This window comes from Anopheles cruzii, chromosome 3, assembly GCF_943734635.1.
Source record: "Anopheles cruzii chromosome 3, idAnoCruzAS_RS32_06, whole genome shotgun sequence".
In the NCBI taxonomy this organism is placed as follows: domain Eukaryota; kingdom Metazoa; phylum Arthropoda; class Insecta; order Diptera; family Culicidae; genus Anopheles; species Anopheles cruzii.
The window spans coordinates 66,892,164-66,906,468 of NC_069145.1; the positions used below are offsets into that span (position 1 = coordinate 66,892,164).

At 44.2% G+C, this 14,305-nt stretch overlaps 2 protein-coding genes and 1 long non-coding RNA gene across 4 annotated transcripts; 2 read left to right on the forward strand and 1 right to left on the reverse strand.

Annotated features, from left to right (window-relative positions):
• The first annotated feature begins 347 nt into the window (after window positions 1–347).
• On the forward strand, window positions 348–2,458 carry LOC128271873 (putative neutral sphingomyelinase). 2 transcript variants are annotated; one of them, XM_053009545.1, is made up of 4 exons: window positions 348–505; window positions 572–745; window positions 815–998; window positions 1,348–2,458. In XM_053009545.1, exons 1-4 carry the CDS (start codon window positions 468–470, stop codon window positions 2,242–2,244), a joined length of 1,293 nt encoding a protein of 430 aa, XP_052865505.1. In that variant the 5' UTR covers window positions 348–467; the 3' UTR covers window positions 2,245–2,458. The 2 variants fall into 2 exon arrangements, with proteins under 2 accessions (XP_052865505.1, XP_052865506.1); XM_053009546.1 differs by lacking the exon at window positions 348–505 and having other exon boundaries at window positions 604–668.
• Window positions 2,459–10,497: 8,039 nt separating this feature from the next.
• LOC128270826 (ejaculatory bulb-specific protein 3-like) lies at window positions 10,498–11,107 on the reverse strand. Its single transcript, XM_053008248.1, has 2 exons — window positions 10,909–11,107; window positions 10,498–10,832 (listed from the first exon to the last, which is right to left on the reverse strand). Exons 1-2 carry the CDS (start codon window positions 11,105–11,107, stop codon window positions 10,498–10,500), a joined length of 534 nt encoding a protein of 177 aa, XP_052864208.1.
• A 1,578-nt stretch (window positions 11,108–12,685) lies between these two features.
• LOC128271878 (uncharacterized) lies at window positions 12,686–13,994 on the forward strand. The gene is made up of 3 exons (XR_008269236.1): window positions 12,686–12,944; window positions 13,032–13,249; window positions 13,930–13,994. It is a non-coding gene; the product is annotated as an uncharacterized LOC128271878 (long non-coding RNA).
• The last annotated feature ends 311 nt before the right edge of the window (window positions 13,995–14,305 follow it).

Sequence of the window (14,305 nt, forward strand, 5' to 3'; positions counted from 1 at the left end):
TGATGTTAAATAAATGTGATACTGTTTGGGCTCCTAAACATATGCATCATTAATTTTTTTACGGCGGCATTGGCATTGTATTTCGTTGTTTATCGCTATAATTTTCATTCTGTTCGATGAACAAGCGTTTCGGTCGGCTCGAAATTCAAACAGGAGCCACGTCCCTAGTGAGCTAAGACCCGCTTGGCCGATATGATGGTCCAGTGGGAGAATGACAGCTGTGAGGAGTGAGAAATGAGCCAGAGTGCGGTGAGCAAGCTGTGAGCTGTTTGGCTCATCTTCAAAACAAAGTTATCCGGATGATGATGTTTTGTGATTCGCACGGGAAGCGAGAGAAAATCAATTGTTGAATGGTTTTTTCCCAATTTCATTTCATGTCGACGTAACATTCTGAATTTGAATACGGTATTTGTTAATACTCGTTGCTGTAAGTTTCTGTGCAATTAGGTCAAAATTATAAGGAGAGAATGGCAATGGAGCTGAGCATTTTAACACTCAATATCTGGTAAGCGTCGCATTTTGTGTTTGTTTGTGGCCGATTTAAAATATGGCACTCTTACGCTTTCTGCAGGGGCATTCCCTACGTCTCGAAGGATCGTGAGGTGCGTGTGAAGGCCATAGGCGATGTGTTGGCCAGTGGCAACTATGACCTCGTTTCGCTGCAGGAAGTATGGTCCGACAGCGACTATCAATATCTTCGTCAGCGTGTGGAAAATGTGCTTCCGTTTTGTCACTACTTCTACAGGTAACGATAAAAGACAAGTGGCCAGTTTTATAGCGGCAGCGGTGTGATGCTTTTTGTCTCTCTCCACAGCGGAGTCGTCGGTTCAGGGTTAGCGATTCTCTCGCGCTATCCGATTGTGTCGGCTTTCTTCCACAGTTGGTCCGTCAACGGCTATTTCCATCGCATACAGCACGGCGATTGGTTCGGTGGGAAGGGTGTCGGCCTGGCCAAGATCTCCGTCAATGATCAGCTCGTGCATGTCTACGTCGCGCACGTAAGTAATGCCTCTCGGCTACCTTCGGAGAAGGGAGCCAGGTTGTTGGTGGCTGCATAAATCATGAACCGGTGTAGGCCTCTCGATTAGCATCTTTCAAGCGCTGACTTCCGAGGCACACAGTTTATCTGATCGTTACGCATTCATTGAGATGCACTTCTCACTTACGGGCCGGCAACGAGGGCACTTTGTGCTTCGAGATATCGTTAATCGAATGATGTAAATGGTGGATGATAGCAAGTTCCTACTTCCGGACGCAGCCTGAACGATTAGTCTCAGACTATCGTAATATGTTAATCGCTCGGACTTTGTTCACAACGATCATTGTTTTGTTCATTTCTTTGTGCAGCTCCACGCAGAGTACAACCGACAGTGTGACGATTACATGGCCCACCGGGTGATACAGGCTTACGATACGGCTCAGTTCATCGAAAGCACACGTGGGCACTCGGTACTGCAGGTCCTAGCCGGCGATCTAAACACGGAACCAGGTGATCTTGCCTACCGGGTGCTGTTGACCAGTTCCAATCTGAAGGATTCGTACGATCCCAAACTGGCCGGAAGCACGGCTGGAACGAATGAGTGCGAGTCGAACAGTTACTCCGATGGTTCGGCAACCAAAAAGAACCCGAACGGTAAGCGCATTGACTATGTGATGTACCGCATCGGGGAACACTACGAGGGTCGGTTGCTGGAGCACCGGCTACCACTACCCAAGCGTGTTCCGGGACAAAGCTGCAGCTACTCCGACCACGAAGCCGTGTACGCAAAGCTAATACTGAAGCGCAACAGCTCTCCGTCCACCATCCAGAACCTAATCGCGTGTAACGGCAGCAAGACGAAGGACGAAAACTCCGGCTGCAAACCAGAATCGCGAGCAGAAAACCAACACGAGGCTGTGCTGGCATTGCGAGAAAGTGTCACGATCTGCAGTGAGAGCTTGAAGCAACTGGAATCGCACCGCCGCAGCTACACTCTCATGGCGATCGGTGTAATAATTGTGCTGATCAACCTGCTCGAGCTCCAGGCACCATACGGGTTTAAGATTGCATTTCTGGTGCTAAAGTTTCTGCTATGCGCCGTCATCATCTTTTTCGTCGTGATGGCCACGATCTGGAACGTGGTGGAAAAGCACGGCATACTGGCCGGTAAGCTGTCGATGGAAATTGCCCTCAGAGGGTACAGTCTCGAGGTACCAGGTTGTAGCACCGCGGGCGGAGCTCGTGGTGGCTCGAGTGCGGAGTGAAAACATAAAAGAATGAGACGACTGAGCGGAACTGTTCAGCCATTTTTCCGATTGTACCTTACTCGACTTCACTTTGCGCACTTCGTACTGACCTTCGAGATTGGCACGCTGTAGGGTAGACGCACAGGAACTGTTGCACGTTGAACCAACTATCTGTTACTCATTAAAGCGGATGAAATAAAAACATTCCCCAAACCTGGTATGGGAAAACGTTGCGATGCTTTGTTTGGGGTGTCATTTTCTTTTTGTAGCCGTGCGCCCTTCATTACATCCGCACGCGATCTGGTGCTGCCGGGGAGGAGTACGGATTTTCTCTTGCGATTAGCCAACCGTCAGCGTGGTGTCTAGTGGCGGCACAGATCGATAGCAACAGCCTGAACGGCCGATGAATGAAGGGTCCGAATAACCTATTTCCTACGAGTAAGCGCCACGCTGTGAAAAGGCACACGAACCACAGCTGATCGATGAATCACGGTGTTGTTGCGGCGATCAGTGTACCGTGGCAGCCGTAAACCTTAAGAAACCTTGCTTATTCGACATCATTTTAGTGGCCTCAGTGCTCGAAAAACACCGTCTGAAACTATCTTGCGTGATAAAACATTAGTATAACGGATGCGTGAGTAATTTTACATTTTAACAATTTTTCAATTAGCGGAACGGTTTCGATAATACTATAACTCCGAAGCTGAGTCATAATTTACGAGAATCGAATCTCGAATCTTCGAAATGTGTTATGGTTATGGCAAGCTCAACATGGGGTCGCAGTTTTCGTAGTAACATCAGATCCTCATCGTGGCCCCGTTTCGAGATCCTCTTTTCGGCTCTTGGTTTCGGCCTGCAATATTTCGGACCGAAATGCCCTTGAATGACGTCAATTAGCGATCGCTGTCAATTTGTGCGATGTGAATTGTAATTGAAGTGCAGTGCGGCACGTGTGCCGTGTGCTGGTTAGACATGGAGAAGAACTAAAAGAAGAACAAACTGTAGATTTCGAACCGGCCTGCCAATTCATTCGAGGCGGTAATTGATGCTGTTTCGAATTTCAAGTGGGTACCTGATCTTCCTGGATTTGAAAAATCTTGTATTTGACTAACACATCAGTCCAGTTTGGCGTTCAGTTCGTAGTTATGAGAATCGTGGGCTGATACACCAGTCGTGACGTGTGTGGCGTCATTCGGTAGATGAAGATCGAACCTGTCGACAGGTTCTACAAGTAATTGACGCAAAGAAGAAACTTCCTCGAAGGCACACTGAATATGGATGGATGGTACTCGATCTAATTTCCTGGTACTTCTCGCTTCGCGGGTATTCCCGTCCAAACTCTACGGGCTACAGTTACTGGCTATTACGGTTCGTCGCTGGTCGTTCGTCTCGCTTGCGCTGCAAATCTTTCAACAAAGCCTGTTGGACAAGTTGTGGAAATGTTACGCCTTCAGTTTCCGCTGAATCAGAGCCATGACGTCTTTGGCCTATGCCGACACCAGGTGCGCACAGGGTGGAAAAGTACTATCCGGCGCGTTTCTCTCAGTATCGTCGAAGCATACACCGAAGCTGTAAGGTTAAGCTAATGGAGCTGGGTCAGTTACAAGGCACAGGTTAACGAAAGGTTCCGTGGCAATGGGGCGTGCACAGACGTGATTAACGTCGCGCTACGAACTTGAACTTGATCTTGTTTACCGTCGCTGAAAGCCGTTTTGTTGAGCCAACGCGAAGCAAGTTACGGATAGTGTGTAAAGTGGAACCTTTCAATTCCACAATCAATCCTAATAAAGTTCCTAATAAAATAATTTAAAGTGCTACAGGCGAATATGTTTGCACCACGCGAATCGCCGGATATTAAAAATAAAATGACAAAAACTAAATTTCTCTGCACGAAAGCTTCTTAAAACTGGACAGCTCTTCGGCATTTTTTGTGGCGTGTGCGTTTTACTTCTTCCGATCGACTGAAGAGCTTGAAGCAGAAGGAGAACTCGTTGACAGTGATTTCGCCCAGGCTGAGAGAAGATTGATCGATGATTGATTACTCTGTCAAGCTGTCGAAGATATTCAGAAGAATTGGACGAACCGTCTCCGCGATTTCTTGGGCAATGTTTGCTTGTAGAACATCGCCGCTGGAGGTGTGTAATGAAATTGAATCCACTTTATTGTCGTTCTTTTGTCAGAGCAAAAATAACCAAACGCAAGATCAGTGAATCAATTGCAAGGTACTGCCAAAAAACTCACTATCGCAAGGTTGGCCACTGTTTGGTCGTTTCCTTGCACGCGCCAGGACGATGTCTCAAGAGACATCGTCACAATTTTGCATTTTCGGGCCTCTGGGAAACCCAATATGGTGCTATGTTTTCAGCAATTTCTACATTTCGGTCGCCCTCCGGAATCGTACACTGGAGTGTCCGACCAGAGTCTGTTACATCATCGACCGTGGGACAAAACGGGTTTTTGTTTGGTGCAACGCTGTTATCGGTCGGGCGGTAATGGTTTTGGTACGAAAGAGAAGAAAACGCCATTGGGCGCGTGATGTAAAGTGGTGTAGGTTAAAACCAGTTACATCCAGCCACCATGCTGCATCCGGTCGCGCGGTAGGGTGACAATTGTAATGCTGCGCATGGCGCACCCATCATCTCCCGAAAAGCATTGTGAGGCTAGGAGGACCTTTAGTCCTACGGTCTCGAGCGTTCGAAGCAAATGCTGTTGAGGAATGATCGTTCAACTGCTGGACTTTCGGACTGCACCGTGCAGTTCAATGCATCGTTGAATGATTTGACAAATTTGAGGCTTGAACGCTCCTATCGATCGGCCGTCGCCGTTGACCGTTGCAGACGTGTCTCAAGGGCAGACGAATTAAGTGTCCATGACGTTCGGGCGAAGTGTTGGCCGGAATCGCTCGGTGGATGGTGCACGTGTTTTGATCAGTTTTTTTTATTTGATAGGATAATTGATATAGTTACCGATCATATATGCAAACGAACTGACGGCACGGCCATTAATTGGTTGCATGTAGAGATATACGTTTTCCTTGAACTTGGATGTTCTTAGCGTAATGGCACTTCAAACGAGGAACGAGGAAACAACAACTGGCGTTATTGTGTACGTTATCCGCGGTGAGCAAGATTTTTTATTTGTTACCATTCAAAGGCTTGATGCTTGTCTTGGACGCAAAATAAACTGCATGAGCCACACGAACCACGCGAGGCGCAAATGACGCACATCGAGGCCGTTGACTTCTACCAGTCGTACAAATGTCATTGAGCGTAGCGGAAAATCTAAATCTAGACGATTTGAAGATCACTTAGCTGAGCTGACGTTGACCACGATCCGCGCGCGCTTTGCGTACTCACATTGCTCTCGAATGGGGTGTTGGCTAACAGCCGATAAACGAACCGTTAATTATTTCTTTAGAGAACTGTAAAACAATTTGTGAAGCAACTCAGTAAATAAATTGTCAATCTATTCAACGCATATGGCATAAAAAGCTCTTGCTATGTCTACGCCTAACTTTGCACATAAATGGTTGCGGTGTGAAGTGAACATAAGAACTGCTCGCGCTCCGATGGCCGTTGCGTCGGGCCTAAGGTTTGCTTTTCAACACACGACTTTCTGGCGAAACAATCGTAAACAATCGATACACGTTTGGGTTGGAGTAAATGGACAAATGATGTGAACCTTCTTCTTTGTCACCCATAGTCACATCGACTGTTGACGGAGAACGCACGGAGTGTTTGGTTTGCAATCCGCAAAAAGTTTACCCCCCGCAGAATCGGTCTTTGAATTATGTGCCGGTTGTGGTTGCAAAAGGCAAAAAATAAACATAAACGAGAGAAGTAAAGGAAATTATGAAAACGAAAGGCAAACACAGCTTTCCTACCGGACAACCCAGTTAACTGTCACGTGACTTCAAGAGTCCGCCAATCCGGCCCCTTACCGAGCCGCTGAAGACAGTTTCTGTGGAGTGGTTTTTATCGATTGACAATCGGTCGATCCCCACCACCACCACCATCAGCTGTTTGGCCGTCGCAGTATAGGCTGTCTACAACGAACCGGCCCCTGGTCCAATCCGTTGTGGGATAAATATTTAAGATGCCCAATATTTACGAAGCGTACGATTGAAGGTCCGCTCGCAGAGACAGTTTCGGTTGTTAGTAAGAAATATCGTCTCCCGGTGAGAAAGCATATTGTGATTTTTATTTAAAGCTCGACTTTTTGCGATCCCTAAAGACTCTCGTGAAGACGGCATATTGCTTTGAGTAAAATGACGCAAATGGGCGTTAGTTTGCGAAACGCCGGCCGGCCGGATGTTATTTTAAGCGTGTTTGTTTGACTACTTCTCGATCGGAACGGCTAGGATCATGATGAAAACATGTTTTGTTTGGGTTTTATAATTAGCTTCTTTACTCAGACGAACAAAGTACAGAATATATAATAACTTTAGTTTCATTTTATTTTTACTGCGCCATTTTTATCTAAACAGTTTCTTCCGGTCAATAGCGATCGCGATTCAGCTATTTCTTTCCCGTTGATCTTACCCGCAATGACTTTGAGCACAAGTTCAAAAGAGGAAGCCAATGGCCATGAAAATGTAATTACGAAAGTTCATTAATGTTCCTGGCTTTGTGCAGTTCCTGGCCAACGAACGGGCCAACGCGGTTGTTGTTATATCTTATTTGGCGGAGCTTTTGCGTTCTTGTTTTGATTGGATTTCGAAAATACGGCTGAACCAAAACAAACAACACTTGTGCGAGGTGCGATTTACGTACTACATCGGGGCCGGAATTCCCGAAATCGGTGGCCAGATTCGCTCAAAAGCAAACCATGCAAACGATGAACACCGTGGGTAAGCGAAGTGCAATAATTTAGAAATGGTAATGGCCGTATTCCGGATGCGTGGTACTTGTATGGCGAATTTGGCTAGATCTTTTCTATTGAAAAAGATTCCAACTTCGGTCAATTTTTTATGATATGCTGATTATAACGACAAATGTATCGTTATGTTTGTGTTACTCACAGTTTTTATTTGATCGAACTAAAACGAAATTATAGGGTTTTTTGCTAGAAAGTTCCAACAAAGCACTGGTTACGCCACATAGAGTTTGAGTCACGAACTGCGCAGATACACTGAACGATATTGGTCGAAAAACGAGCGAAGAAACTAATCATTTAAATTGTGCTAATTATTGTGGGATAATTTGTTGGCTCCCAGTTTATGGACACGCCATTGCTTTGTTTTATTTTGCGGTGGCTTATGGATAATTGTACCGAGCTGATCATACGGTGCACTAAATTGCACCAAATCCTGAGGTTTGTTGTGGTAGTAGCAAAATGGTGGGCTAGTGTAATAACTTCTCTAAATGTTTGGATTTCAACTGAGGGCGGCCCAAGCACGTGGCTGTCAATGTGTGACTCATATACCACCTACGCCACAAATCACCGCGAGAACAGACCAGGCACAACAATTAGGGCATCGGTGTGAAGTAGAATATAAGTGAAGAAATTAGACCACCAGGCTACTTGGGCGAAGGAGGGAAAGTGGTTTTTGCACTGAAATACACTTAATCTCGCCTTCGAGAGGTACACGTCTAGAACATTCCACCTTCGGGAGCCCCAAGGGTAAAGACTCATCGACGAAAGAGCTTCAACGCACCGCACTGACAGAGACATTGGCCTTCATCGGTACCGGGTTAGTCTGGCATAGGCAGTCGTTCTCCTTGGTGGGTCAGATCCATAAATCAATGTAGCGAAAAGGCGATAAAACTACGCTGACCTCCGAGCCAGACTCCAAAACCTTGCATCATGTTTCATTTATATTTAGCTTGTTGTCTCCCCCAGGATTTGGCCACGACTGTGTCTGGCTTACATTTCTTTCTGAATCATTTAGCATAAGCATGATTGATATCTTTCAGCAAAAGTCGCCGTCTAGCGTCGTGCTTTCTTTTTGCAATTCCCCTCGCTGAGCTTATGCTGGCATTTGGGTCTGTTTGAAAAGAAAAAAAAATTCAAGCCTCTGGTCAGATGATCGACACCATTAAAACTAAAAAGTCAAGTCTAGGAACACCAACGAGACATCGTTTTGTTCGTTTGCTGTGTTTCTTTTTCTTTTTGATTGACATCCGTAGATAAGTTGATTTGACGGGCGACCGGACTAGAAACCGGGAGACATTTTGTGGACTTTGTTCTCCGACGGTTTATTATCGGCCTTAGGATGCCAATATCCGTCTAATCGCTTCTTCTTAAAGTCCCCCATTACTGGGCAGAAATGGACAACTTGACGGAATCTGGAACATAAATGGCGAAATCTGTTACTGACCAGTGGGAGAACCTGCAGAAGAAGTACGACCCGGAGAACATCTACGTCAACCAGTACCGCGATGACGCCAAGAAGAAGGGTATCAACCTGTAAGGTGGACACTGAGTTTTGACAGTGGTTTCCATTTACCCGCGACCCTTGCAACGAGTTACCGGCCTTACGCGTACAAACGGACTTAGGAGTTTTGTTAACTGCAATCATAGGCGCATGCCGTTCAGTGCTGTTTAATCATCGGACACAAATCTCTACAAATAGCTCAGAATAGCGGCAGCAGCAACGACATCAAGCAGAAAACCTCACCTGCCAGATGCCGTCGGTTGAGATCCTGTCGGCTAGTCCGGATTGTGGTCTCTCTCGCAGGCAGGCGGTGAACGGTTTCGGGTGGATTAATGATGTGTGATATGCGCACGGAGCAGCAGCCAACTTGTCGAATCCCATGGGTTCATTAATCATTGTTTTCTTTTTATTTACCAGAAGCCTAGCTGTGGCTTCTGAGTAAAGTTCATCCTTATTACTTCATCAGTACTTAAACAGAACAATAAACGATTTTACGAAAACCACAAAACACCAAGTCTGAGCATGTAAGTCGTAGAGGGTCCAGTTCTGTTTGCCAACCACAAGCTCGCGGTTCTTTAGTCCAAGCCACTGCACGTGAGAGAAACCTCGTTGACCCGCTAACCTATTCCGGTGGTTAATTTATGCAACTGCATCTCCCGGCACAAATTAAATATCGGACCGCGTGGTACGATGCGCGAGCCGCGTGTTTTGATTTCCTTTCAGGAGATATTACATAATTGCATAATTTGTTCACTTTTGCCCTTTTTGGGGCGGTATGTGGGACGGGACACCAATGGGAAGGAACGTGGGAAGGAAAGAAAAAATCGACGCCGAAGAAGTGAAGACGATGCATCCGAACTCTTGCCAAAAAAGGAGAGCAAGTTACAGGCATGAATTATGAAGGCTACTTTTCATCTCCGCTTTGTAATTATTTACTAAAAAATGGTTAAAATATAGTAAAAATACTTCTATCGCAGTTGTTGAATTGTAAACTGTATAAAACAAAAAAACAGTATTTGTTCTTGTCGGTTTCAAAATTATTTATTTTACGCTTTGCTTGTTTGCGATGAGGAAGTAGAGACAGTGGTGTCGTTTAGTCATCTAAATGAATTCGATAAAACAGACCCTTGCACTTTTTTCTGACACAATTATATTTACCCACGTCAAAAGCCCGAGGGAACGCAACGTGTGCAAATTTGTACAAGTTATTAGGCGATGAAATGATGATAAAAACTTTTTTGCGGCTGCCAGCGCTCACCACCGTCATGTTTTCATCTAACATGATGTTGAAAAAATCACTCTTCGCACAACGTTTGATTGTCCTTCAGATTTCAGTCCACGCTCTTCAGTTTTGCACAATTCGATGCAATTTCGGTGCATATTTACTGCTTCTTACAGCTTACCGCTTACCGGTTCTCCGCTTCCGTTTGCTGGTAGCTGTGTAACATTGAACATTGAAGCAACGCATAAGGCTTTGGTTGGTGTGCGAAATCGAGCAGCATTTTTAAGAGCAGCAAGCGAAAGAAAGAATGTGCGATCAACGGTTGAGGGCTTGGAAAAGGACGAATGTCAGTAGACCACCAGTTTCACCGTAAAACCTTACGCGACCTTTCGAGTGAGCGTGTCCGTCATTAGAGAGAAATTGAATTCCATCAGCTGCGAGTTGTCGCCGATGAACAACGCACTCGATGGTGGTTGTGCGTCGTGTAGCAAATTGCAATGCTACAGGAAACGTGCACATGGGCCGTGGGCTGTAATAGCAATAATCGGAGGTAAAGGCGAAGGCTTGCGCAATGACACGAACGGTACTGGGCGGTCGAGTGGGTGAATCTGATGGATGTTGGGGTTCCCTGGTGGACAGTGGCGCATCAGACGGCGTTAGTTCCGTTGTGGTCTCAGTTTTCACTCTCGAACTGCTGGCCATCGCCGTGGCCGTGATCTTGAGACAAGCTTAGATTATGTTCGGTTGCGTGCGCTTCGGTCGCACTCGCTCCGTCGCCACTAGCAGCGAACGTGTTTTCGCCATCACGTAGGTCATTTTCGGTGATGCGTTTTCCGTCTGGTCGCAAGTACTTCCGCCGGTACACGCCGGTTGGATCGTATAGTTTCTCGAGAATCGCGAAATCGTCCGGTCGGTTGGCTATGATGAACCCAATCACCTCGTCCGCCCCAATGCGCTGCTTTTCGGAGCATTTTTCGCAATCACTCATCAGTGCATCGGGGAGGTTATCTGTGTGGAGTGGACGAAATTTTAGTAAAGCAACCAAAAGTGGTTGATTGCAGGGTAAATCGCATAACATGCATACCTTTTAACACTTTTCCATCCGGCGTACACGGACCCACGTTCTTCAAGCAATTCATGTAATTGTTCATCAACCGATCGCTGTTGAAAATTTCATCCAAATTTATGTTATCGTACTTGGTGACGTAGTTTTCGGTTGATACTGCCCACACCAACACACCACATATGAGTGCGAACTGAAACACGATTGAGTGTGACAACATTTTAAACTGACAAAGAGATCAACCGACCAGCAACTTCAACTTCCGGTAGGATTTCGAGTGGAGTTTCTTTAAAACTGAAGCTTAGCCTCCGAATAGACGTATGGTTTTATACTGATACCGAAGCGTAATTGAAGAAGATTATCAATCCACGCACCACCAGGAATGGGTTGAGTGATTTGAAGCATAAACGACAAATTGCTCGTTCGTGCACATGCAACGAGCTTCGTAGTAATTGACATAACATGAACAACATCGGCGCAAATATTAGTTAAAAATCTAATATACTGAAAGGGGTAAAAAACTGCTTCCTACAATTGATTGGTCCGTTGGTTGATTGCGCCTGAACGTATGCTATTCGCCGTGTCCCTGCTACAGTGGCCGGCGCAACAACAGCAGCAGCAGCAAACATTGGTAATTCTAATGAATGATGTTTGTTTTGTTGGTTTAAACATTCCATGAAAATATACTAATAGCAGGTTCCATAAAAGTAACATTTGTTAGAAATAAATACATATTTTGCATGGTATTTTTTTTTCTTTACCTGGCCAGATCCTAGAGGGAGTCTATAATGCACGCCAATCGACGGTTGTGGTAAGAGGTTACAGTAAGCAATAGAGATTAGGTTACAAATATTCAATTCAATATAAAATTTTCCAAGCCTTAGAAGCGGTCTCACCGCTCTCGCACCTTCGGCCAACCGAGTAACGAAACGAATACTGAGAATTAAGCGGTTTGTTATGCTGTGAATCACCGCATCAACCGTCAACAGTCGGTATGGTCGTGGAACGTGGGGTTTATTATGCCACTTAGTAGTAGTGCATCACTACATCATCAGTCCAGGCGTCATTAGATGTTAGACCGACATCTATTGAGTGAAGTTCACAGTCACGGTAATCATGCTTGTGACAATCTGCGTTGAAATGTGTTGGAGCGTTAGCACGACGCATTAGCACATCATCTTGTTAGGTTTATTTACACATTCATGTTTAACTTATCGGTGTGAGAAGTAGCATATTACTTAGTAAATATATCTGGTTCTGTAGAATCGTTCATTGATTAAGCTTAGAAATTAATTAGCATATTTACGCTGCAGTACAGGAAGCGCGAAGATTACTAACAAACAAAATAAAAGAACAGCACGTGACAATAGCAAGTAAAGCACGGAAGGATACCATCGTTGCAAGTGTAAGAAGGGAGCCTGATATGTGAACTGAATCCTTTTCAATTCGACACAGTTGATAGAGAAAGTCGTAACAAATCAACGTAATTGAGTTTGACGTCTCCGTCTTAGCAATTGTGAACTAAACAGCTTGTAAAAGGCAGTCCCTGATCGTGTCGGCGACTTAAGAACCTCAGCTGTTGTTGGGTGTGTGAGTATCTCGAACACGCTCGTACATCGCGCTTCTGCTTACGAAGCTACAAAGGTACAAACGGAAACATCATAATTGTGTATGACGCGTCGCTGGGTCGAGTATCGTTCGTTCATTCGTTTAGGAAGCTGAAACGACGATCATACACAGAAGATGCAAAGAACAATTGTGCGACTCGTTCTAACGATCAGTACACGTTTGATAACCGGACAGCGCGCGTCGTTTAGCGTGAGTCGGATTGCATATGTTTCATAGTCCGTGTTTAGTAGTAAAGCTAATCGATTAGCGTAGTAGATTGGTCGGAATGGCCAAACAACGATATTTAGTGATTTTAATCTGTCTCTTGTTGGGAAATTTTGTCATATTCCACGATCGGGAGCGAATAGTTTTAGCGAAAGAGGTGGATTGTGTCACTGATTATATGGAACACCATGAACAAGGGGTAAATGACCGATTTGTTGAGGAAGGTAAGCGAGTTGATTGCCTAATATTACTAGTAACAGCAACTAATATTACAAATAATTAACAGCAAAAACATTATTTTTGTTTACAAGAGTTTCCGAGCAAGAATAAAGGAAGCGACAACACTTGAGATGGCTTCCTCTACTATGTACTGAGCGTATGGAATTATGAAGGAATTATGAGATTGATTATGTAACACCCACCATCTGAAGATACTGAAACAACAAATGAGGATAGCGATGAAGATGTGGAGCCCTACTTGTTGGATTGACTACAGACGACTGAATTATTTAAGCCAAAATGTTTAAAGGTAAGTTATAAACATTCAACATGCTTGTTCCTGATGTTACAGTTTAAGATGTGACGTTGTTTTGATATTATCTTGGCTGAACGTATTTTTGATATAATTTGAAATAGAAGTATTATTTTTAGTTTTTTTGTTATTTGGTTCATGATGTGCCGGAAATCTTGAAGATCGTAAAATCTGCGTATTCACGTTTGTGTAGCAACTGCGAACGGCAAAGAGTGTTAGCGAGGTTATCTTAAAGGCAAGAAGGGCCAAGAAGGTTAAGTGGAGTGCTGGTTAAATTTTTTCTCTTCATATCCACACCTTTTGAGTCGGTTCGTGGCCGAAAGCCGGTTCTCAGATAATTTTTTCCTCGATCTTTTGCAGCAAGTACAATTGTACATTGTTAGAGCCCGTTCATACCTACGTTCGAGCATGTTTTTCGCGATCGCTGTTGAGTGCCGATCGTTTTTTGTAGCCCCCATGGGGTTATGTTTCTGCGGATGAGAAATTTTAAGGAGTGTAGTGTTTATGATGCGCAATTTTTCTAACAGATATTCTCGCATGAAGTGAGCTATGTGCGCTTGACAGTGGCTAGAGTATCAATTATGTTCTATATTTCAAACTGTAGCAGGATTAAAAAAATGGAGCAAGACACTGGTAACAACTGAACATTAATATTCTTTTGTTTTTACTATTTACAGGAATTGTTTTCTCCTTGGGTTTGTTTCAATACTAGTTAGGTAAATAAATTACTAAGCTATTGGTGTAAAATACCTTATAAACCATAAAAATGCTACTTTACTGTTTTTTGTTGTTCGACATAACGTTTTTAAGCAAATACTTACGAAATTACTATGCTAATATATGCTTTATGTAACCATCTGTTTATGGTTTAAAATGAAGACTGTTAAAAAATAGATGTAATTATTAATAGATTACTATTATTTAGAATATTTTACTTTTTTATTTCTCGTCAGCCCTCACAATGCTACTTATACATATATATATATATATATATATATATATGTAATATATATATATCTGGCCAACATCTATTAAATCATATTAAAATCTATT

What these genes read in the sequence shown, in the direction of transcription:
- LOC128270826 (XM_053008248.1), bottom strand. Translation starts at nt 11,107, where the DNA reads ATGTTGTCACACTCAATCGTGTTTCAGTTCGCACTCATATGTGGTGTG. An exon ending in GGATGGAAAAGTGTTAAAAG is followed by an intron (nt 10,833 to 10,908) that starts GTATGCATGTTA and finishes CACTCCACACAG; the next exon opens with ATAACCTCCCCGATGCACTG.
- LOC128271873 (XM_053009545.1), top strand. Translation starts at nt 468, where the DNA reads ATGGCAATGGAGCTGAGCATTTTAACACTCAATATCTG. An exon ending in ATTTTAACACTCAATATCTG is followed by an intron (nt 506 to 571) that starts GTAAGCGTCGCA and finishes CGCTTTCTGCAG; the next exon opens with GGGCATTCCCTACGTCTCGA. An exon ending in TGCATGTCTACGTCGCGCAC is followed by an intron (nt 999 to 1,347) that starts GTAAGTAATGCC and finishes TTCTTTGTGCAG; the next exon opens with CTCCACGCAGAGTACAACCG.